Source organism: Lontra canadensis, unplaced genomic scaffold (genome assembly GCF_010015895.1).
Source record: "Lontra canadensis isolate GAN:19392208 unplaced genomic scaffold, GSC_riverotter_1.0 scaffold7, whole genome shotgun sequence".
Lineage (NCBI taxonomy): Eukaryota > Metazoa > Chordata > Mammalia > Carnivora > Mustelidae > Lontra > Lontra canadensis.
In genome coordinates, this window is record NW_022631001.1 from 16,483,751 (window position 1) to 16,505,811 (window position 22,061).

The following is a 22,061-nucleotide window of genomic DNA, read 5'->3' on the forward strand; positions in this document are numbered from 1 at the left end:
TTTGGGGTTTGGGGAAAATACCACTCTATAGAAAACAAAACAGTACTGTATAATGTTATTTTTGTTTTTGTTTTTAAAATCCATACATTTAAAAATCTATATACATACAGGTGAGTGTATATAAACAAAAAAACCTAGAAGGATGTATACCAAAATGTTAACTATAATTATCACCAGGAGGGGATTTGCTTAGGGAAAGGGATTACAAATTATTTTCTCTTTCATTTTGTTTGGTTGTATTTTCTGCAATCAGTATATATAACTCTTGTCAAATATTTCATTTGATTGTTATATTTTTTAGATGTCACTTTCCATGTATTATCTTATTTGCCTCTCAAGCAGTTCAATGATAACAGATTCTATTATCCCCATTTTATGGATGAGGAAACTTTATACAGCTCTTCAGCAGACTTGGGTCTCTCTCTCTCTTCTTTAAGGTTTATTTATTTATTTTAGAGAGAGAGAGAGACAGACAGACAGACTGGGGGAAGGACAGAGGAAGAGAATCTTCAAGCAGACTCCCTGCTGATGGGGGCCTTATGTGGCTCAATGTGGGGCTCTGTCCCACAACCCTTGAGGCCATGACCTGAGCCTAAACCAAGAGATGGACTTTCAGCTGGTTGTGCCACCCAGGTGCCCCCAACCCAGATCTCCGGAGGTCAGTGCTCGTGCTGCCTCTTTGGTATGAGAGAGTGGCAGCACATGCTGCTTTCAAAAGGACCAGGGTGCCTATTCACCCTACCCCTTCAGTCTACTCTTCAAGGTTGAGGCCCTGAAAGGGGAAAGGATTTAGTGAGACACATGGTCTTTGAACAAGGACAAGTCCCCCAAATACCATTTTCTGGAGCAGGGCTGGGGGAGGGATCAGGCCTCTGTTCACCAGAATCCTTGACTTTATCTGTTACACTGAGCCCTGAAGGGCGGGGGGAGAAATGTACTGATGTGCAACAGTGAATACAGTGTCGTTTTGTTTTTTTTTTTTAAAGGTCACTTTGATAAATGGTTTATGTTACCAAAATCACATTGTTTTAGATTTTTTTTTCATAGTACATCTTGTTTCCTATATCTTTTCTAAACTCACTTTTTTCTTTTCTTTTCTTTTCTTTTTTTCTTTCTTTCTTTCTTTTTTTTTTTTTTAGGGGAGGGAGGGGCTGAGGGAGATGGATGAAGGAGAATCCCAAGCAGGCTTCATGCCCATTGCAGAGCCCAACATGGGGCTTGATCTCCAGACCTTGAGATCATGACCTGAGCTGAAACCAAGAGTCAGACACTTAACTGACTGAGCCACCCAGGTGCCCCTATCTTTTCTTTTCTTCATCTTTCCTTTTTTGAATCTTAGTCATACACCCATTTATGTTGAGCTATTGTGGTGATTCTGATGTTTGGGGTTTTGCTGGTTCATCTGAGTAGTGTTCCTGTTTATTGCCCCGATGCCCAGTACTTAGTTACATGGATGAATGAACTGTGGGAGTGGTATTTGGGGGAAGGTCAGCATCCCCAGAGACCGGGACCTGGAAGGCACGATGAGGAGCAGTGCTTGTATGATCTGGAATAATTTTGTGTGGCCCTATCAATGTGGGTGTGCTGCTTCAAGAGGTGGGAGATTCTCGGATATTGCAGCTCACAGGGGTGGGGTTTCCATTCAGTTGTGCCGCAGCTCTTATGATAGTACAGCAGTGCTGTCTACCATAGGGTAGGGGACAGCAGCTCCTACTTTAGGAGGAGCCAGATTTTGGAGTCAGAAGGATCTAGATTTGAATCCTGGTCCTAAGACTAACTAGCCATTAGATTTCAGGATAACCTCTTCATGCCTCAGTTTCCCCAGGAAGCTGGGGATGGTGATGGTAATAATAGCTACCCCATAGAGTTGTTGTGAGAATTAAATGAGTACATGCAGAAGTGTGCCTGGTGCATTATAAGCATTGAATAAGTGTCAGTGATGATTGGCACCCCAGACAAGGTGTAACTTTTGTTGTCAATTTAGGGCTCTGTGGCACTCGTTGATTCTGAATGGCTGCTCCTGGGATGCTGTCTTATCCCACGGTCACTGGTGACGCCTGAGCTGTTACCTTACTTCCTGATCGGAAAGGCTTCCTCGGAGCATAGTTTTCAGAGAATCTTGTGAGCTGTTCATTGAGCCGTGTGTTTCTTATTAGAAACAGAACAGTAACCACTGCAGGTAACCCAGAGTTTATCAGCCTTAGTCACAGACGGCCTGATTTTTAAAGAGACCAAACACTTCCCCCAGGGGTTTATTACACACACACACACACACACACACACACACACACACACACACAGACAAAAAACCCCATAACATTCAGCAGAGCATCGAAGTGATTTCTTATGGAAAGGAGGGAAGCCTTAACTTGTCTTCTGTGGCTTTCTCTGCAGCTGGTGGCCACAGGAGACCTGACTGAGCATTGACTCAGACCACCTAACTCTTCCCCTTCTTTTCCTGAAGGTGCAGAATTTGGGCACTGTAAAACCTCTTAGGAGCCCTGTTTCTCAGGCCTTTCTTTTTGGACATTCTCCTCTGAATTCTCTGCTTTTTCTCTTTGACTTCTGCCAAAAATGGAGTAGTAAATGTGTGGCAAGCCTCTGAACACAGAAGGATGCTGTCCAGGCTTCTGCTCCCTGTTCACTGGCTAATGGAAGCCGTCAGTTGTGGTCCATGTGGGGCCCACAGAGCCTCCTGTCCTCCTGCTATCCCTGTCCCTATCCCTGAGTTTTATTTTCTTGTCATTTTTAACAGCTTTCTTGAATTTTAATTAACATTCCACATCCCGGAGTCTTTATCTAGAGTCTGTCCTTGATTCTTATTTAAACTACTACAGGGTGGTGGGAAGAGTTTTGGATATGAAGCCAGAGGGGAAGAGAAAAAGGAAATCACATTTTATGGAGTGCTTGCCCTTTAGCATTCAGCTCATCAGATCTTTCTTAAGCTTCTGCCGTAAGCCAGGCATTGAGAAAGCACTATGGGTATTGTGTCAAGGACATCCACTGGGGCTGGACCTAGGCTCCACCAGTTAAGTGGGACCTTCGTGCCTTCTTATTTAGCTTCTCCTGTGCCTCAGTATTCGGAATTCGGATGCAAATAGTGTCCACCTGTTAGGGGGGTTAGGGGGGTTATGAGGATTAAATGAGTTAATAATATAGAATGAGATGATGATGATGATGATGATGATGATAGTGGCAAGGATGACAGTGACTGTGATGGGGAGGGGTTAGGAATGGGGACTCAACCAAACAGACACATCATTGCTTCCATGCTGCTCACAGGCATGCACGTGTGTGTGCGTGTGCGTGTGCATGTGCATGTGTGTGTGTAGGGTGGAGGTGCTGAGGGATGGGCTTGGAGCATAAGACAGATATACATAAACAAGTACAGGAAAGCATGCTGAGTATGACTGTAAGATGGGGAAGTGTAACATGCGAGCTTATGGCAGGGGGTTGGCCTCCTCTCAGGTCAAAGGAGCATACTAGAGAGATGTTTAAGTGAAACTGAAAGGAGAACTCAAAGTTAGTTGGGCTGGAGGTGGTGAGGGGAGTTTGTGTCCCATGTTCTGGGCAGAAGGAACAGTATTTGTGAAAGTCTGAAGGGGAAAGCAGTCCTATGGCATTTCAGGAACTGAAGAAATCCAGTGAGCCTAGAGCACAGAGTGTGAGCAGAGTGGTGAGAGGTAGGGGCCGACAGTAAAGGTAGAAGACTGACCATGAAAAACTGCTGTCATATTGAGGAGTCTGGGTGACTAAGAACCAGGTACTATCCTTGGGGGACAGTAATCCCTTCAAGCATCACAGCTCTGTGATAAAGGTGTTATTAGCCCCATTTTATTGATGGGGAAGTTGAGGGTCCAAAAAGTTTTCACTTACCCAGAGGCATAGACTTGAGAAGACAGTGGAGGGGCGCCTGGGTGGCTCAGTTGGTTAAGCACCTGCCTTCGGCTCAGGTCATGATCCCAGGGTTCTGGGATCGAGCTCCGCATCGGGCTCTCTGCTCAGCGGGGAGCCTGCTTCTCCCTCTCCCACTCCTCCTGCTTGTGTTCCCTCTCTTGCTGTGTCTCTCTCTGTCAAATAAATAAATAAAATCTTAAAAAAAAAAAAAAGAAGAAGAAGATAGTAGAGTCAGGATTTGAATCTAGTTTCTCCGGCTCCAAGGCTAGAGTTCTTTTGGTGACACCATAAGCCTTCGACCTTGACCTCTGGCTATTAGCTTTATGACTTCAGGTTCCCCTCAGTTTACTTACCTGTAAAATAGGTAACAGAGTAATAAATACCAGCCTCAGAGACTTGTAAAAACAAATGGAAATACCCCTCAGGTGCCAAGTGCAGTGCCTGGCGTATTAGTGAACTCAACACTGCTTATGGCCCCAGATTCTTGACAGAGAACTGTTTTTCCTTCACAGTCCCAGCGAACTGAGAGAGAACCCCATGAGCTGCCACATGCCTGTTGGCTTGGTTGTCAGGCATCTTTCCAAGGATAAGTTAAAACCCACACAGAAATCATCTGGCACATAGGGATCTTCTCCCCCAGCTACTTGACTAGTCTCCGTGCACTGGGCTCTCTTTTGACCCTGCGAACCTGCAGTCACTTGAGCTTCAGCTCTGCTGGTAGGAGTGACCCTGGGAGCTTCTTCCAGCTCTCCCTTCACCTCCTGGGCTCACGGGTTGTCCTTCTCCTCTTCTTCCAGAGTCCACAGGCTTGTTCTGCCTACACCTTATGAAATGAGCTCCGCTCCTGGTTTGAATTGTATTTAACTTTGTGGTTGTTGTTTAACTTTTCTCACATTAGTCTCGGGGGCAGGGACTGGCTCATCTCACTGTATTTCCTACCACGCTTAGCGCAGTACTGTAGTAGGTACTCAAGAGACAATAATGGTTTCACCAGGATAGAGCTTTGTGGGTACCAAGGCTCTTTTGTAGTTTTTAAAAAAATCCTTACCTCTGCCTGCCTCTCTGTCTGCCTGTAATTGCTCACTCTCTCTCCCTCTGTCCCTGACAAATAAATAAATAAAATCTTTAAAAAAAAAAATCCTTACAACTGTCCTCTGAGATAGAGCGTGTAATATTCTTTTTAGCACAATTGGAGAAACTAAGGCCTACACTTAAGCAATAGGCCTATTAACTCTTTAGTTCTACAGAGTACACATTTACTAAATATTACTGTCCCAAATGTGGGCGAGGAAAATAGAGCTGAAAAATATAGTCCCTTTGCTCAAGGATGAGGCAGACCTTTGAAGTTTAAGGACAGAGGAATGATGAAAGTGTATCACTTTATTCGGGGAAGAGCGGTGAAAAAGTCAGAGGGAAAGAGATGCTTCCATTGGGCTTTACAGGATTGACTTGGTGGCACCATAAAGTGGGAGGGAGGGCATCCTGGGCAGAGGACGTGGCACATGCCACAGCCCATAGGAATGAGCAGAAGGCACTTGCTGCAGCATAAGGAGTGGTGGTAGGGGAAAATGGCCATAACTCCCACGGGTAGGACCCCACGACGCCTGGGATGTGCAGGGGACTGAAAGGTTTCTTTCTAGCTCCTTCCCCTTTGTTCAGTCTCCCGATCCCTTGGCATTCTTCCCATAGGCATACACCACGTGCACATAAACTGCCTTGAAGATTTGGATGGGCTCTTCTTTGTTCTTGCTCCCTTGCACCCCTAGCTTGTCTGCACACAGGCTTGTATTCTCCTTTCCATGCTGAAAGAAAATAGATCTTACCACAGGAGTGACCTGTGACTTGACGACTTGGAAGAATAAAGGTTACCGGGTGAAAGGACATTTGTGTCATATACTCTGTGTAGCATGAGGTGACTGGGAAGGAGTAAAGTTCGTCTGTGACCAAACACCTGTGTTCCTCTCTCAGTGTCGAGATCACTAGAGGGAGGCATTAAATTGCTCTTCCCAGGAGTCAGATCTGTTGTTCCTGAGGAGACCAAGCTGGCGCAGCTTGAGTGCTGTGGGCAAGTCTGACCAGGCCCCATCTCACTCCTGCCTGTGTTTGCCTTGCAGCTGTGTAAATGAGTATGGAAGATTATGATTTCCTGTTTAAAATTGTTTTAATTGGCAATGCTGGCGTGGGGAAGACGTGCCTAGTCCGACGATTCACTCAGGTAAGAGAACTTGGAAGTCCGGGTTTGGGTTTCTCAGTCTAACCTGTGGGGTTAGGGGTTAGGGGTTAGGTTAGAGAATGGAGGGCTGGTCCCCGCGCTGGCCTCTGGGCTGCTGGTTCTTAATATGCCCTTTGAGAGTGCACCAGCTTTATAGCCTGGCTCAAGTTTTTTCAGCCATCTTCAGGGAGTCTGGCTCTGGGGGTCACCACCAGTCCTCCCCCATCCTGTGTTGCTTCCTTTATGAAAGGAGCAAATGGTTTTGCTTTCAGTGTATACTATAAAAAACAGATTATTAGATTAAAATAGATTATCAGTCAATAACCTAAAGATGTTAACAGATGAATTTGGACTTCAGACTAAACCGAAGTATTAATTTTTTTAAAAACTCAAATACAAATTAAACCAAACTCCCTGCCTATGCCCTCTCACATCCTCCCAGGCAACTGAGTGAGTCATTGTGGTTTAGAACCAAATATGCTGATGCTTTTAAGTCTATTAAATGGGAATGAAGCAAGAAGAGTGAAGGACTCTCTGAACGAAATTAAATGTTCCCTCTGGATTGAGCCCTTATCGTATGATCTAAGTACAAGTTCCCTTTGGGGCTGCCCTTTTGAGAATTACTGCTAGAGATTACATGCCTGTTTTTATACAGAAATGAGTGACAAATCATTCTGAAGTTGACCTTCTTTTGTGTTTTCCTGGAAAAATATGAATGGCATCCTTTTCAGAATTATCATGCCTGCAACTTGCATTTGCATCAAGTGCTAGGTGGGAGCACTGAGCCTCGCTCTGCTAGGGCAGGGGACGGTGGGGTCCTGTGGAAAGAGCACCAGCTGGAGAGCGGAGAGACTCGGGTCCTGGTCCCAGCTCTGCCTTGGCCCGTCCCGTGAGCCTGGGTTCAGTTCCCTCCCCTGGCCAGCCTCCGTGCCTCCCTGCCACAAGGATAGGCTTGGTGACCTGCAAAGCTACTTCCAGCGCTGACTGTGGTTCTGCACAGAACTGGACAGGATAACACAGACAGCTTTAGGGCAGAGAGTCACCTTGGGAAATGCCAGGGTTTTTCCCAAGGTACATGAACCCACAAGAGAACTCGTGCTTTTTACTAAGCCCTGGCCTGGTGTAATCAAAAGTAAGAAGCTACCAGGCATCCACGCTTAGTCAGCCACCAGGCTGTGATACTGGAAACTCCAGCTGGTTTTACTTCCACCTACCAGTAATCTTTTCTGCTTTTGGCAGGAAGACAAGCCTGCAGAGCCATGGAGTTTTTAGTCTCTTTGTTATCAAAAGTTCCCTTGACCTTGTCTTATTATCTAAGGAAAGATCCCTTAGAGATTTTTCAGTCCCCTCCTCTCAATTTACAGATGAGAAATTGAGGTCTACAGGGACGAAATGACTCCTTAGCATCATGCATCCTGTTAGTGGCAAGGCTAGGACTAGAACCCACGTCTCCTGCTTCTTAGCCTGATTCTTTTTTATTTTTGGTGTCCTAACCTCTGAGACCACAGGAATCTGGCTTTTCTCTTTAAAAGCATAAAGTTTGTCATTAAAGGTAAAAATGCTTCCATTTTTGAACACTAATTTTTGCCGATAAGCACACCACCCCTTTCTTTATCTGCTTTTTACCCCCCCAGCCCCTTAACTCCCCCCAAAAGTAACTTCCCAGACAGTATTATGTTTGGTTTTGTTATTTAGCATGCAGTTAAAATGAACTGGACTCAGCATTTTTTGAGACATGAGGAGTTGGGGAACAAAATGATGGGGGAGACATTGGGAAGGATTTGTTTTATTTTTTTGGCATTTATTAGACTGCAAAACAGCTGGAGCGATAAACTCGAAACTTGGCAGCCTTGTGTTTGAGCCAAACCAAAATAGAGGAAAATTGATTCAATATTTGTAAGTATAGTTATGAATGTTTATGTTTACATCTTTTGTAGAACATGCAATGGAATATTTTCTGTGGGTTTGAAGCTCAGTCTTTTAAGTTCAAACTTTAATTAAAGAACTCTCTTGTTAGGGAATAGACTTAATTAAAGATGCCCCAATCTTAGCTGCCAGAGCTCATAGAGTCCATTTTACTTTAATTTCTGGCAATTCCCGTTATAAGTGAAGAGGGAATAGAAACTAGGTGAAGAACTCTTCCTTATTAGAATTCCTTCCCACCTCCCAAGTCCCTGCCTAAGCCTGCAGGAAAAATTATATACCAGCAACATACATTGTACATGTAATTTTGCTAAAATCCTATCTTTCTAGTTCAGCTGCCAGTCTGAGGTAGAGCCTTTTGTTTTGTTTTGTTTTGTTTTGGAATGCCCATTGAATTTGAGGCCACACACAGAGCTCCTCCAGACTCCTGGTTTAGTACTGTTCCTACTCTCTCCCTGAATGATTTTATTTTCTTCCATGATTTTCCCAGTGTCAAGGGCCGCAGTTTCATGTAATTACATGTGTGCTACATTGCACTGAGGGAAGTAGTTCTCACCCTCAGAGCAGACGAAAATTCAAAAGCTTCACTGTCTCATTCATGTTTCCTGTAGCTTGTTCTTGTTTGTTTGTTCATGTCAGTGGTTCATGCCTTAGGCTGATAACCAGTTTTAATCTTCTAGGATTTACCTCTCTGGGAGTACCTGTCCATTTTGCTCCTCTTCTAACAATCCTGATCTCATCCCTATGGCTTCATGCTCTTATTCTTGTGTCTGAGTTCTGTTTCAGTTTTGGAATGGGGCTCCCTTGCCCCTTCCCAGTTTTCTCCTTTCCCCCTCTCTGTCTTCCTCCCCATTTCACTCTCTTTCTTCTTTTAGCATTCCTCTCTCCAACTTTCTCCCTCCTTCCTTCTCCCCTCAAAGCATACCTACAAAATTAAATTCAACATGGCTCCCATGACACAAACCAGAGTTCTCAACTCAGCCAAAGGAAGGGGCTGGTGGTGATGCGTGGTGAGGGAGGAGAGGGGAGAGAATTTCATTTAATTGAAAGATTTGCTTAATTATTTTCCTTTATGTCCTCTTCAGGGTCTTTTCCCCCCAGGACAAGGAGCCACGATTGGAGTTGATTTTATGATTAAGACGGTGGAGATTAATGGTGAAAAAGTCAAGGTAAGATGCTTAGTGTTCAATAAGGCTTTCATTTCCTGAGAAGAAGTAGTGTTATCAAAACACTTATTAAATCTCCTAATTGAAACCCACATTGAAAATAATATATTCAGCCACAGTGACTTATTTCCAAACAGAGTTCTTCTATTCCTTTGTAGATGTTGCATTTAAAGATGGGAAGACAGGGGCGCCTGGGTGGCTCAGATGTTAAGCATCTGCAATGAGCTCAGGTCATGATCCCAGAGTTCTGGGAGTGAGCCCCACATCTGGCTCCCTGCTCAGTGGGAAGCCTGCTTCTCCCTCTCTCTCTCCCCCTGCTTGTGTTCCCTGTCTTGCTGTATCTCTCTCTCTGTGTCAAATAAATAAATAAAATATTAAAAAAAAAAAAAGATGGGAAGACAGAGATAAGGTCTAAGGCAAGTTGGTCCTGTCTCCTGTCATGTCAGAGGTTATATAAAAACAAGGAACAAATCCCAAAAATTGGGAACTCCTGAGTTGGGCCAATAAGCAGTGCTACCTCTTAAGAACAGTAGCCCCACGAGAGATCCTACTGATTCCCACATTTGTTCTGGGTCATTTGGTCGTATGAATCACCTATGGGAATTATTGTGTCTCCCACCATACCATACCATGCTATTGGTGACAAAGGAGGGACCGTAAAGGAGGGATCCAGGAAGGATCCATGATCTCTCTCTTTCCCCCCATGGCCTCTGGTACCTGTAAGAACCATGGTATGTCTGGTAATGGGAGAAGGGAGATAGTGTTTATTGAGCACCTTATGTCCGTCTCACTGCTAGGTGCTTTTATATGAGCTGTCCTATTTAACTTAGTCCTCACTATAACCCCTGTGAGGTAAATGGTAAGTTATCTTCCTTTTACAGATTTCAGAGAGATTCAGCTACTTACCTATCCATGGCTGCACAGTTAGGAAGGGAGGTAGGCAGGATCTGAACCACTTTTGTGAGCTAGCTCATCCTCTTCCTCCCTGGGATCTCCCCTGCCAGGAGAGAAGAGGATGAAGGCACAGTAGACCTGTCACTCTGAAGCAAGGACAGGAGGAAGGTGATGGGAAGAAATATGGACTAGGACTGAGTTACTTGGAAGGAGGGGAGAGAGGTTATCCTTGGCTCTGTGCTCTACCTGCCTCTCAGAGTTAGTGAAATTCCATGGTCAGATCTTTCAGAGCTGAGTCGCAGGGCAAAAAGCAGTGTCCCTGGCATCAGCAGCACAATGAAAACTGTGGCATCAGTTTTCCAACTAGATCCCAACCTAAGCACCCCAAGGCTTTAAAACCACGTCTTTTGTACCCTTCTCCCAAACCCAGTACCTGCAGTCCTGCCTTCACATGCCACGGGGAAGGGCAGAGAGGCTACAACATGCTCTTGCCACATTTCAGAGACACACAGAGAAGTGTGTAGGGAGGCTCCCAAGTGGGGGACAGAAGCACTCCCACTGTCTCTTCCAGCCCTGACTCTTCAAAGTGGTTCCTTCTGCAGAGACATCCACACCGAATACAATAGTGAATGGAGAGCTAGGGGCCCTGGAAAACAAAGCAGGGTGTAAAATCCACGTCAGGGCCAACCAGAAAGCTCAGAAAAATCATGCATTCAGGTGGGGAGAATGAGCTAGGGAGTGGGGGTAGGAAGGAGACCATAGTGTGCATCCAGGAAGCATTGGCAGGAAGAGCTACTTGTAACCATCCTCGCAGCAGGTTGGAGGTGATTGCCACCCCTAGCTGTTGAGTAAAGATAACTAATGTTGCAGGCATTTTACTTCCAGAAGGTTTCCTGGTCATATACATATCTGTGTGAGTTCATTCCTTTGACCACAAATGTTAATGCCTCCCATGTGCCAGGCCCTGGGAATGAATAGGGGTGAATAAGAAACGGTCCCCACTGTTAAAGAACAGGCTTATTTTTCTTTTCTGCCATTTTCTGCAAACTATAACCTCATTGTTAAGCACGTATTACACTCAGCTAAAAATCCATCTTTTCATAACCTCCAATGCTACCATGAGACCCCAGGCTCCTCAGGAACGAGGTTTGTGTCTCACTCCTCTCCCCGTCCACAGCACAGTTCCCATCATCTCACCTCTTTTTAGGTCTCTGGACCTTCACCTTTAAAAGTAAGAGTTGGTTAATCTCCTAAATTAGTGAGTCCTAATTAATTTGCTAGAGTTTCTTTCTAGCCATTTATGTGGAACCAAGATCTAGAATGACCCTCCTCAACTCCATTAATCCAAGGGCCTCATTAGCACGTGGACGCGTGAGGAGCAATGTCTTTAGTCTTTCTGTGGATGAGGCTAGGCTGCCCAAGCTTCACTAGGGATGCAGTTGTTGTCTCATTGTTGTCCTGGTTCTTTAATGTTTACTGAATCCCTCTTCTCAGTGATATTTTAAGTGTCTTTTTGCAAGTAGTTTGCTGGGTTTCTTGGAGTCCCACAGAGGACTCACAGGTGATCACAGAGGTGATCCCACAGGATCACCTGCCTGGTGAAAGCCAAGGCAGCCCCATACCCCAGGCCTCTCTCCTGACTTCTCATCTCCCCACCTTGGCCTCCTGTCTTCAGTTCTGTTCCTTTGCAGATGGCTTCCAGGATTGAAGGTAGGGAATCGAAGGTATTAGAAACATTCTTGTGGCAGTGAAGCCTTAGTTCCAAGTCAGTAAAGGCAAAAGTTGAGGCCCTTCTCTTAACGTGGTCTGCCTTTTGAAATGACCTTGAGTAGACAATGCGATTAAAAGAGATGTAGAATTTTCTCCTATCCATTTTTTTAGAAGTCTATCAAACAAGAAACAAGTAAAACTTTAAGCTGAGGCTACAACACTGTAACCTCAGGAGAGTACTTATAAAGAGAAGACTTGCTGGCTGTCTTTGTAAGCAGGTATATATTGCATAGATAAGAACGTCTTGAACATGGGGCGCTTGGGTGGCTCAGTGGGTTAAAGCCTCTGCTTTCGGCTCAGGTTGTGATCCCAGGGTCCTGGGATCGAGCCCCGCATCGGGCTCTCTGCTCAGTGGGGAGCCTGCTTCCTCCCCTCTCTCTGCCTGCTTCTCTGCCTACTTGTGATCTCTGTCAAATAAATAAATAAAATCTTAAAAAAAAAAAAGAACGTCTTGAACATGTGCACATATATTTACTCATTTGACCATCTGTCCTTCCATTCATCCATCTATCCCTCCTGCAGTAGAGTAGATGATGCATGCAAAGCACTGTGTTAGGTAACGTAGTTTTGCCCTCTAGGAACTCATTGTCCCCTAGCTCAAACATTTTATCTGTGAAATCCTCTTTAATATCCTACCAGTCATTTAAGCAGAATTAGCCAGTCCTTCCGCCATCCTTTTTTCATGCAGCTAGCCATTATTCACATGTGTCCACCATGTACCATGTACTCTGTTAGGAAGGCACTGGGGTATAAGGTTCAATAAGAGGCAGCCCTTGCCCTCCAAGTCCTCCCTCTGGCACAGAGGCACTCAAGTGCACATGGGACTGCAGTGTGGGATTGCAACAGTGAGATAGGAGAGAGAAGTTAATGGTGCTAAGAGTGTAGGCGAACAGTGTCACCCCTGCCGGAGATGAGGACGGTTAGAAAGCCCATGGCTGCAGTATTGAGAACATACTGACCAGCATGAGATTAAAACCTAGGAGACACTCTCTCCTGATGGCGACTCTTCAGTAGAAGAATATCTCCTTTTTTATTATGGTTAGTTTACTATATTTGATCTCCCTGCAGATGGTGAGCTCTTTGAGGTCAGGAATTGTGTTATATTCCTCTAGTTACCCTCCCTGTGCCTAGCACTCTACATACATTAATGACATACAAGTGCTGAAAATGAGTGAATGAGTTGCAGAGAAAATAGTGAAACCAAATGGAATGATAAAGGCAGTAGAACATGATATTCTTAAGACTCAACCGTGAGGCTAGAAACAGGCAGCCCCCTAGGAGAAAGCAGCCTCCATCTTGGCAAGGCCATACAATCAATCTTCTAGAAAATAATTCAGTGGTTTTAACCCTCAGAGCTGTTCTCAAGATGTGCCAATCATGAGAACATAGTGATTTCTGATGATTGACAGTATTAAATTCAATGACAAGTGTTTTTCAAGGCTCATTGTGGTATGAAAACAATAGTCTGTTGTCCTAAAGACACATCCTGGCAGAAGGGAACCATGTCCCTAGGTTGAAAGCAGAGCAGAGAAATAGCTTTTGTCCCAGCCAAAGCCGTAACATCTGTATGGTTGCCTTCAGCACACACAGACTTTCATGTACATCATAAGGAGCAGCTGCAACTTTAGATCAAAGGAGAGCCTTGTGCCACTGCTCGGGGCTAGGGACCACTGGTCCCTCATTAGTCTTCCCAGCTACACTGGTATGAACAGAGGGTGACACCAACTAACTCATCCTCTTTGGATGCAGATGTATAGCAAAATCAGTCTTTGGGGGCAAAGGCAGCATGGTGGTGGGATGCATCCTCAACTGGGCATAGAAAACCTGGAGTCCGAGTCCCAGCCTTGTGGGTAGCCAGTGAGTAGATGGAGGAGAGGCATAAACCCGCCTACCTCCCTGGGTTGTTGTAAAGATTAAATGAGACCCGCAATACATATGTGAACATTTACTGTCTGCCAGGCAGGCACTTTATTTGGAGTGGGGGATTCTGTGAATAAAATGGACCATTTCCCCTTCAGGAAACTCTCAGTCTAGTGAAAAAGACAGTTACCAAACATATTATTACAAATAAACTATTCAAGTGTGTCAGGTGCTACGAGGGAGAATTACAGGGTGGTTGCAGAAGAGACTATGGCGGGGGGGGGTTGGGAGGTGGGGATGAGGAACCTGGCCCGATTTGAATGTTCCAGAAGGTTTTCCTTGAAGAAATGATATTCTCTTAATGGAGGTGAATCCATTTTGTGACATGAAGTTTATGCAGTTTAGAAGGGAACATTCTTACTCTTGATGTTATTTCTCAAGGCCTTCTGCATTGTCCTGCACTCAGAAGGCTCTGGAGTACGGCTCTCTTTGTAGTCTTCTACTCTGTGCAGGGATATCTGGGGAGAAATGTTTTTTATTTTCTTCTTTATTATTAGAACCATTAGTTGTTAGGTCTTATAACTGGTAGGTGACTTCAGAAAAATGCAAACTTCCAGTAGGCTTGGATATTACTAACATCTTTTTTATAAAGAAAGCCCTGGCATGCCTGGGTGGCTCAGTGGGTTAAGCCTCTGCCTTCGGCTCAGGTCATGATCTCAGGGTCCTGGGATCAAGCCCTGCATCAGGCTCTCTGCTCAGTTGGCAGCCTGTTCCCCAGCCCCACTGCCCCCTGCCTGCCTCTCTGCCCACTTGTGATCGGTCAAATAAATAAATAAAATCTTAAAAAAAAAAAAAAGAAAGAAAGAAAAGAAACCCTTGAAACCTGGAGATCAAGTGACTTGCCCACAGTCTCAGAGCTTAAAAATGGTGGAGGGGAATTATTTTATCTGCCATGGCATCGTTCCCATTTTCATTAACAAAGATAATATCTTACTAGAGTCCTTTGAGTTTTGATCTGGAAAAGGTGGTTGAGGTCGGATGTTCTTCCACTCCAGTTCCTGCCTGAGGTGCCAGCAGTCACAGAACACCGCCTGCTCTCTATCCCGATGTTTGTAATGCATTACTGTAGCTATGAGCATGAACTCTGGGACCACAATCGCCTTGTTAAACTGGCTCTGGGACATACTGGCTGTGAGACACTGAGCAACTTAATTAATCTCTCTGTGCCTCAGTGTCCTCATGTGAGAAGTGGAGTAATAGTACCTACTTTACTGAGTATGTTACATGTAAAATGCTTAGAGCTTGATGCATACTAAATGCTCAATAACTTTTTTTTTTAAAGATTTTATTTATTTATTTGAGATTGAGAGTGAGCAAGAGAGAGAAAGAGCACAACTGGGGAGGAGGTGAGCGGGAGAGGGAGAAGCAGGCTCCCAGCTGAGAGCCCGATGGACTGGATCCCAGCACCCTGGGATCATGACCTGAGCCAAAGGCAGACACGTAACCGACTGAGCCACCCAGGCACCTCACAATAAGTTTTATTTTAATTAAAGAATGAAAGAAATTCTTAGGTAACATAATAAAGGGGAAAAAAAACCCCAAAAAACAAAGTAAGCCCCTCTCCCTAACCAGATATACCTGCCACATTATTTTTTTTTTTTTAAAGATTTTATTTATTTATTTGACAGACAGAGATCACAAGTAGGCAGAAAGGCAGGCAGAGAGAGAGGAGGAAGCAGGCTCCCTGCTGAGTAGAGAGCCCGATGCGGGGCTCGATCCCAGGACCCTGGGATCAAGACTTGAGCCAAAGGCAGAGGCTTAACCCACTGAGCCACCCAGGCGCCCCCCTACCACATTATTTAAAAAAAAAAAAAAAAAAAGTGGTGTTTTGTTTTTGGGGTTTGTTTGGTTTTTTATTTTTTTGTTGGTTTGTTTCTTAGGGCAGAAAATAACCATGAAATTGAGTGAGGTGTTTCCATTTCTAAACTAAAGCAAGGCACTGCTCTCTTTTCTGCTTCTCCAACCCGTTCTTTCTCTTACCCCTTTACAGCTTCAGATCTGGGACACAGCAGGTCAAGAAAGATTTCGGTCCATTACCCAGAGTTACTACCGAAGCGCCAATGCCTTGATCCTCACCTATGACATAACCTGTGAGGAATCCTTCCGTTGCCTTCCTGAGTGGCTGCGGGAGATAGAACAATATGCCAGCAACAAGGTCATCACTGTGCTAGTGGGTAAGTAAGGACTAATGAGGAGGGAAATTGATTTGTGGCCATCAGAGAATTTATAATCACATAATGCTTATGCCTTGCTATCTTCCACTAACGTAGTCTACAGCTATATAATTCATGCAGTCAACATTCAGTTCTTCTGAAATTGAGGAGAAAATGAAATAGGTCATATCCCAAGGAGATGGTTTAGAAAAGTAAAGTTGAAAATATTGCTGATTGATTTTTCTGTCAATGAAGGCTCTAGGCAAGAAGGTGGGCTGCCCATCAAAAAATGCAATCTTGTCATTTGCGATGACATGGATGGAATTAGAGGGTATTAGGTTAAGCAAAATAAGTCAATAAGAGAAAGAAAATCATCATATGATCTCACTAATACGTGGAATTTAAGAAACAAAACAGAGAGTTGTAGGTGAAGAGAAGAAAAAATAAAACAAAACCAAGAGGGAGACAAACTATAAGAGACTCTTAATCATAGGAAACAAATTGAAGGTTGCTGGAGGGGAAGGAGATGGGGGATGGGATCACTGGGTGATGGACATTAAGGAGGGCACATGATGTAATGAGCACTGGGTGCTTTATAAGGCTGATGAATCACTGACCTCTATCTCTGAGACCAGTAATGTATTATACGTTAATTAATTGAATTTAAATTAAAATAAATACTCTAAATAAATATATAAATCAAAAAAAAAAAAAAAAAAGAAGGTGGGCTGTCATGGAAGTTATGTGGACTGCTAAGCATTACCCAAAAAATCTAGTTACAAAATCCTGGAAACTGCTGATCTAGATGTAAACCTTATCTCAGAAGTTAATAAAGAATTTATTCTTAAAGTAATTGCTTATTGCCTAAAGAAATGGACTTTTTTTTTTTTTCTCTCTTCTTATATTTGTGCTGACTTGAGAAATTCTAACTTCAGGGAGAATCCATTAAGGGAAATTCTGCAGTTTGTTTCATTTTGTGGGAGGGTAGAACCTCTGTTTAGTACGGCAGAAAAACAGAAAACAACCCATGAGTTTCTGTGGTGACAAATATGCCCATTAACAATGGGATTGTAGTGACATGGATTGGGTTGTTAAAAACTCTTCTCCCGGTGATGAAAAATGTTAATAATATATGGCTGTTTTCTTCCTAAAAAGGAATATTGCTGTATATTCTAGCAAGACTTGAATTTGGAAATCCAGGTAGAGAATCTCAGCATTGTTAAGACACAAATTATGGTTAACAGTAAGCTAAGTAAACACTTAAACAGTAAGCATTATAGCTAGCACTCATGTGCCAGGAATCATGTTAGGAAATTTATATGTAATGATTCCTAATTTACGCATGAAGAAACCGTGGCCCAGAGAGTTGAAGTTCTTTGCCCAAGGTTGCATAGCATGTTAAGATCAACTCCAAACCTTGTATCTGTCCAACTGCAATGTGCTGCTTTGTAATAAGTTGCTGGACTTTTCTTTCAGGCGGCTGGGTTAAGTATCTGCCTCTCTATGAGCTAGTGCTCTGTGCCCACTCCTGAAAATCCTCTTGCACACTGGAGAATGTTTGTCATGAAGCGCTTGAAAGCACCCATCTCAGGACTTGGGCTTTCTTTCGATTCCACAAAAAGCCCTTCAGAACTTGAGTCAAAGCATATTCCTTGGGATTCTGTCTAAGGAAGTTAAATGGAGATTTGATGGGAGATAATTAGTCCATTCAGTATGAAAGAGGCACTGGCTTTAAAAAAAAAAAAAAGCCTTTTTATTACGAAAAATTTCAAACACAAGCAAAAGTAGAAGAAACGGTATCAGGAACCCACATGTACACATCTCTCAGCTTTGACAATCATCAACTCATGGCCAGTCGTATTTAATCTGCTCCCCCTTTATGTTGTCTCCTCTTGCCTTCAGATTATTTTGAAGCAAATCCCAGATGCTGTATTAATTCATTTTTCAATAATTCAGTGTATAACTTCAAAATAGGATTTTTAAAGAAAGAGAACCTAAGCACAAATCCATTTTCACACCTAAAAAAAATTAAGTTCTTAATAGCATCAAAAGTTTAGACAATGTTGAGTTCCTTGATTGACTCAGACATTTTAAAAAAATTTGTTCACATCAAAGATCTAAAGGCTCATATGTTCTCATTGATTTTTGTGTCTTTTAATTCTCTTTTTGCCTGTAGGTTATCCCTCCGTTTTTTTCTCCCCTGGAATTTATTTGTTAAATCACATGTTTATCCTTCAGAGTTTTCAAGTCTGAATTTTGTTATTTCAGACCACTGTAGTATACTTTGACAAGTTCCTCCATTACCTGTATTTCTTAGAGAGTTGTAGGTAAATTTAGAGGCCTGGTCAGATGCAGTTTGTGTTTTTCTTTTTAGCGAATCTACTTCCCAGTTGATATTCTGAGGTACAGTTCTCATAGTACAGCCAAGAAAAATGCTTGATTCCCCTTTTTAAAATTTCCCACTTTTTAAAATAATGAGTTCTTTCCCTAGTATTTTCAAGAAGTTAACTACTAAAATTTGTTTCTATTTTGATTATTATTATAGATTTAAGTATATTCAACATTTTCTAGGCCCTTGCAGTTCTTATCATTGAGGGTCCAACTGTTCCAGCTCTGAGTGGAGCTGCTTCACATGGTCTCCTGAGTTCCTTAGATACGACCTTTTGGCTTACACCTCTCTGGTGTAAGCATTCCAGGCACAACTTGTGCATTTCCTGCCCCAGACCAGGAATTACCCATTTCTTCAAGAAGCACTGATTATTATTAATGTGAAGCTATATTTAGAGGCCACAACCAAATTGTTAGGATTCTTCCTTATTAGTGGGTGGTCATTGCTTTTAGGCTTTTCAGTGGACAGACCTAGAGTGTGTGTGTGTGTGTGTGTGTGTGTGTGTGTGTGTGGTGAATTCTGTAGTGCCCAGAGGGGTTGTCTATTAGGCTCCACCAAATGCTCTGACTCACAAGACTATGATAGGCTACCCTTGGCATGATGTTCACTTAGGTGGATACAGGACAGAAAATATGGCTTCATTGCAGGTCAGCATCTAGTTGGCTTTATTCGCTTAACAGTATACCCTTGTGTCTCATTCCATGGCAGTATGCAGACATTCCTCACTGCTTTTTACAGAGGCAAAGAACTTCATTGTGCAGATAGATGGACCAAATTTCATTCAAGCCAGTGCGCAACTGAGGGGCATCTGGGTTGTGTCCAGGTCTTTGCCATTACAAATGGCATTGATATCTTACACATTGCAGTAATCACAGCCACATTTGCTTTGCTTTATTTGCCCATCTATCTGATTTGACTTCAGATATGAAATAGAATTTTGATGCTTCCGAGTCTGTAAAAAGTCCAGTGATGTTTCCTTCTTTGATTTATCCCTGTTCCAGGCAACAAGATTGATCTGGCTGAAAGGAGAGAGGTCTCCCAGCAGAGAGCTGAAGAATTCTCAGAAGCTCAGGACATGTATTACCTGGAGACCTCAGCCAAGGAATCCGATAACGTGGAGAAACTCTTCCTTGACTTAGCGTGCCGCCTCATCAGTGAAGCCAGGCAGAACACACTTGTAAACAATGTATCCTCGCCCTTACCCGGAGAAGGGAAAAGCATCAGCTATTTGACTTGTTGTAATTTCAACTAAAGGCTGAGGCAAGGAGAAGCAAGAGGAATCAGCAGCTGCCCCGATGGGCCCCAAATTGCTGGGGGAGATCTGGTGATGACTGTGGCTCCTGCTCTCAGACCTTCTGACTCCCGTGGGATCCAGAGCTTACAGAGCATGGCAGGCCGAAGGCTTTGTCCACAGGCCAGCATTAGCAGAACATATAACGGTTTCACCCTTTTGCAGTCAGGAGTTGGAGCAAGGAGAAAATTGCACTAGGCGCTCCGTGATCTGCAGAGCATGTTGCTTTTGTTCTTTAAAAAAAAAAAAAAAAAAAAAAAAGCAAGTAAAAGCGCATTCCTGAACACAGCCCTGGGGGAAATGTACTGTAGGGAGATCCCTCCTGCACGTCAGTGGGTGCATGTAGGGGCTGTGCTTTAGGGCTTCTGGGGGCCCTGGTTTTCTTGTCTACCAGATAAACCAAAACTGGGAAGGCCAAGTACTGCCTCTGTGGTGTGTGTTGATGACTCCATGGAGACTTTGAAAAGTGTTACTTCTCTTGTCCACAGGCACTTTCAAGAACTTTGGGATGTAAAAATGAAATGAAACCTTTTCCCATGACCAACAGTTAACAATCATTGGTTTAATATTATATATAAGCTCCATGACTCCTTTTGGTGCTAATGAATCCGCTCTTTCACAGACCAAACAATTTAGTACATCGATGTCCTTAATGTATTACATTGAAATAAAAAAAAAAAAAAGGGAAGTCCATGAATCAGCACTCTTTCTCAAAGTCTCATTACTACCTTCTCTAGGGTGGATTTGTTGGAAAATAAAATATTTTCATGTTCTTTCCCCTCTAAATCTCTACCATTTTCTTCTTCTATTCTCTCATCTTTCTAGACCTTTAAGTAAATGAAAACATTAGAAAATTGAGAAAAAAAAATGGCTGGTGATATTCTAATGTAAAAGACTAGCTCTAAGACATCATGAGTAATACAAGAAAACAGACCTGATCTGACCAAAATACTGTGGATTAATGGACTGCGATGCAGAGTTCTAAGCAGAGCACAGTCCTTGATAAGCAGGTGACATCTTTTACTTCCTGGTACTATCCATCTTGGACAGACCAAGGCTTAGAATTTTGTACATGTTTTTAGTATGTTAAGTGACAATAGCAACAGAGGAAAAGTCTCATGAACCATTTTTGTATCTTCAGTAACCTTAGAAAAATTCTGCTTGTGGAAGCAGGCGGAGCTGTCATTAGTTGCCTCCTTCATGTTGTAAAGTTACTCTCAGACTCACGACCATACATTCTTTCCTATTTTTCTTTTCCTTTCTCTCCTGATATCCCCATTCTTTTTTTTAACTCCCTCCCTTTACATGCATGTGTTACTGCACATCTCCAATTCAAACGGAGGTGTATATGCCTTTAATTAGCCAATTTTAAAACATGACTCAAGATGGAAGATGTGCTGCTGGATATTTGTTACTAATTTCTTTAGTGCCATACTTTGATGCCTTCCAGTTTGTTCACTGATATAAATGCAAATTGGGGAAATAATTAAACCTGTATGCTGTTGATGCCGTCAGATGTTTCTGTAGCTTGCCACTTGGCATCGCTGAGGGATGAATAATGGAATAAGGGCAGGATATGCAATTTCTGTTGTTGTAGATGGTGGCAATCTCGGTCCTGATATGTTGATGTTTGAAAGCTGTTTAATTTGAGAGAAATGAGGTGCACAGAGACACGATATTGATAAAGCATTAACAGTATTCCTCTAGCGGATTTCAAACTGACTCATCTCTCGTATACAGATTATACATATTGTATAAGGGATTGATACTTTTGGTTGGCTTCACTGTGTTTGTTCTGATCCTCTCCTATGGGTGAGAGAAAGAGATCCCAGAAGTTTGAATTGCTTTCACACTGAATCTGTTTCTCCAGGAAAGAAAAGTCATTTTAATAAATACCAACCAAAATAATTTCTAATAATCGTTGCTTTTCCCTCCCCGTTTCTCTGCTAAGCCAGCAACTATGTATATGTGCTGCCGAAGCGAGCACAAGCCAGCAACTATGAAAGTACTCAGAAAACAAGTTGATCAAGGTGGGCAGAGTAACTTCTCTTTTTAAAACTGTGAGGAAATGTCTAAAGGTTTAGATTTATTGTCTTGTCTTTAGGGCAAAAATCCAATTCCCAAATCATAACTGAACTCTATCTCCACAGCAGCAAGTGTGTTGAAACTAAAACTGCTTTGTGAACGCAGACAGACTATTAGGTTAGACAAATTTAGTTGTAGAACAACGGCTTCTAGGATTACTCTTGCACTCTGAAACTCCTTTTCCCTAGGGCTCAGCTGCTTCAGTCTACCCTTGGTCATACTCATAAGGGGATTAGAAAGTTCTGCTCTTGGCTCCTTCCTTTTCTGTTACTCCTTGCAGCCTTTCCATAATGTACAGTCACCCATCCATGGCCCATAGGTAGAGATACATAGGAATTTAGAACTTTTCTCCCTGCCTTAG

At 43.1% G+C, this 22,061-nt stretch overlaps 1 protein-coding gene across 4 annotated transcripts in view; it reads left to right on the forward strand.

Moving 5' to 3' along the window:
* Window positions 1-21,523, forward strand: part of RAB30 (RAB30, member RAS oncogene family) — a 78,838-nt gene extending 57,315 nt beyond the window's left edge. For all 4 annotated transcript variants that reach the window (XM_032852958.1, XM_032852961.1, XM_032852962.1 and 1 more), the window contains exons 2-5: window positions 6,012-6,112; window positions 9,118-9,201; window positions 15,773-15,956; window positions 19,326-21,523. In XM_032852958.1, the coding sequence (XP_032708849.1) occupies window positions 6,020-6,112; window positions 9,118-9,201; window positions 15,773-15,956; window positions 19,326-19,576 (612 nt within the window). In that variant the 5' untranslated portion in view covers window positions 6,012-6,019 and the 3' untranslated portion in view covers window positions 19,577-21,523. The remainder of the gene's footprint in view (window positions 1-6,011; window positions 6,113-9,117; window positions 9,202-15,772; window positions 15,957-19,325) is intronic.
* Window positions 21,524-22,061: the final 538 nt, after the last annotated feature.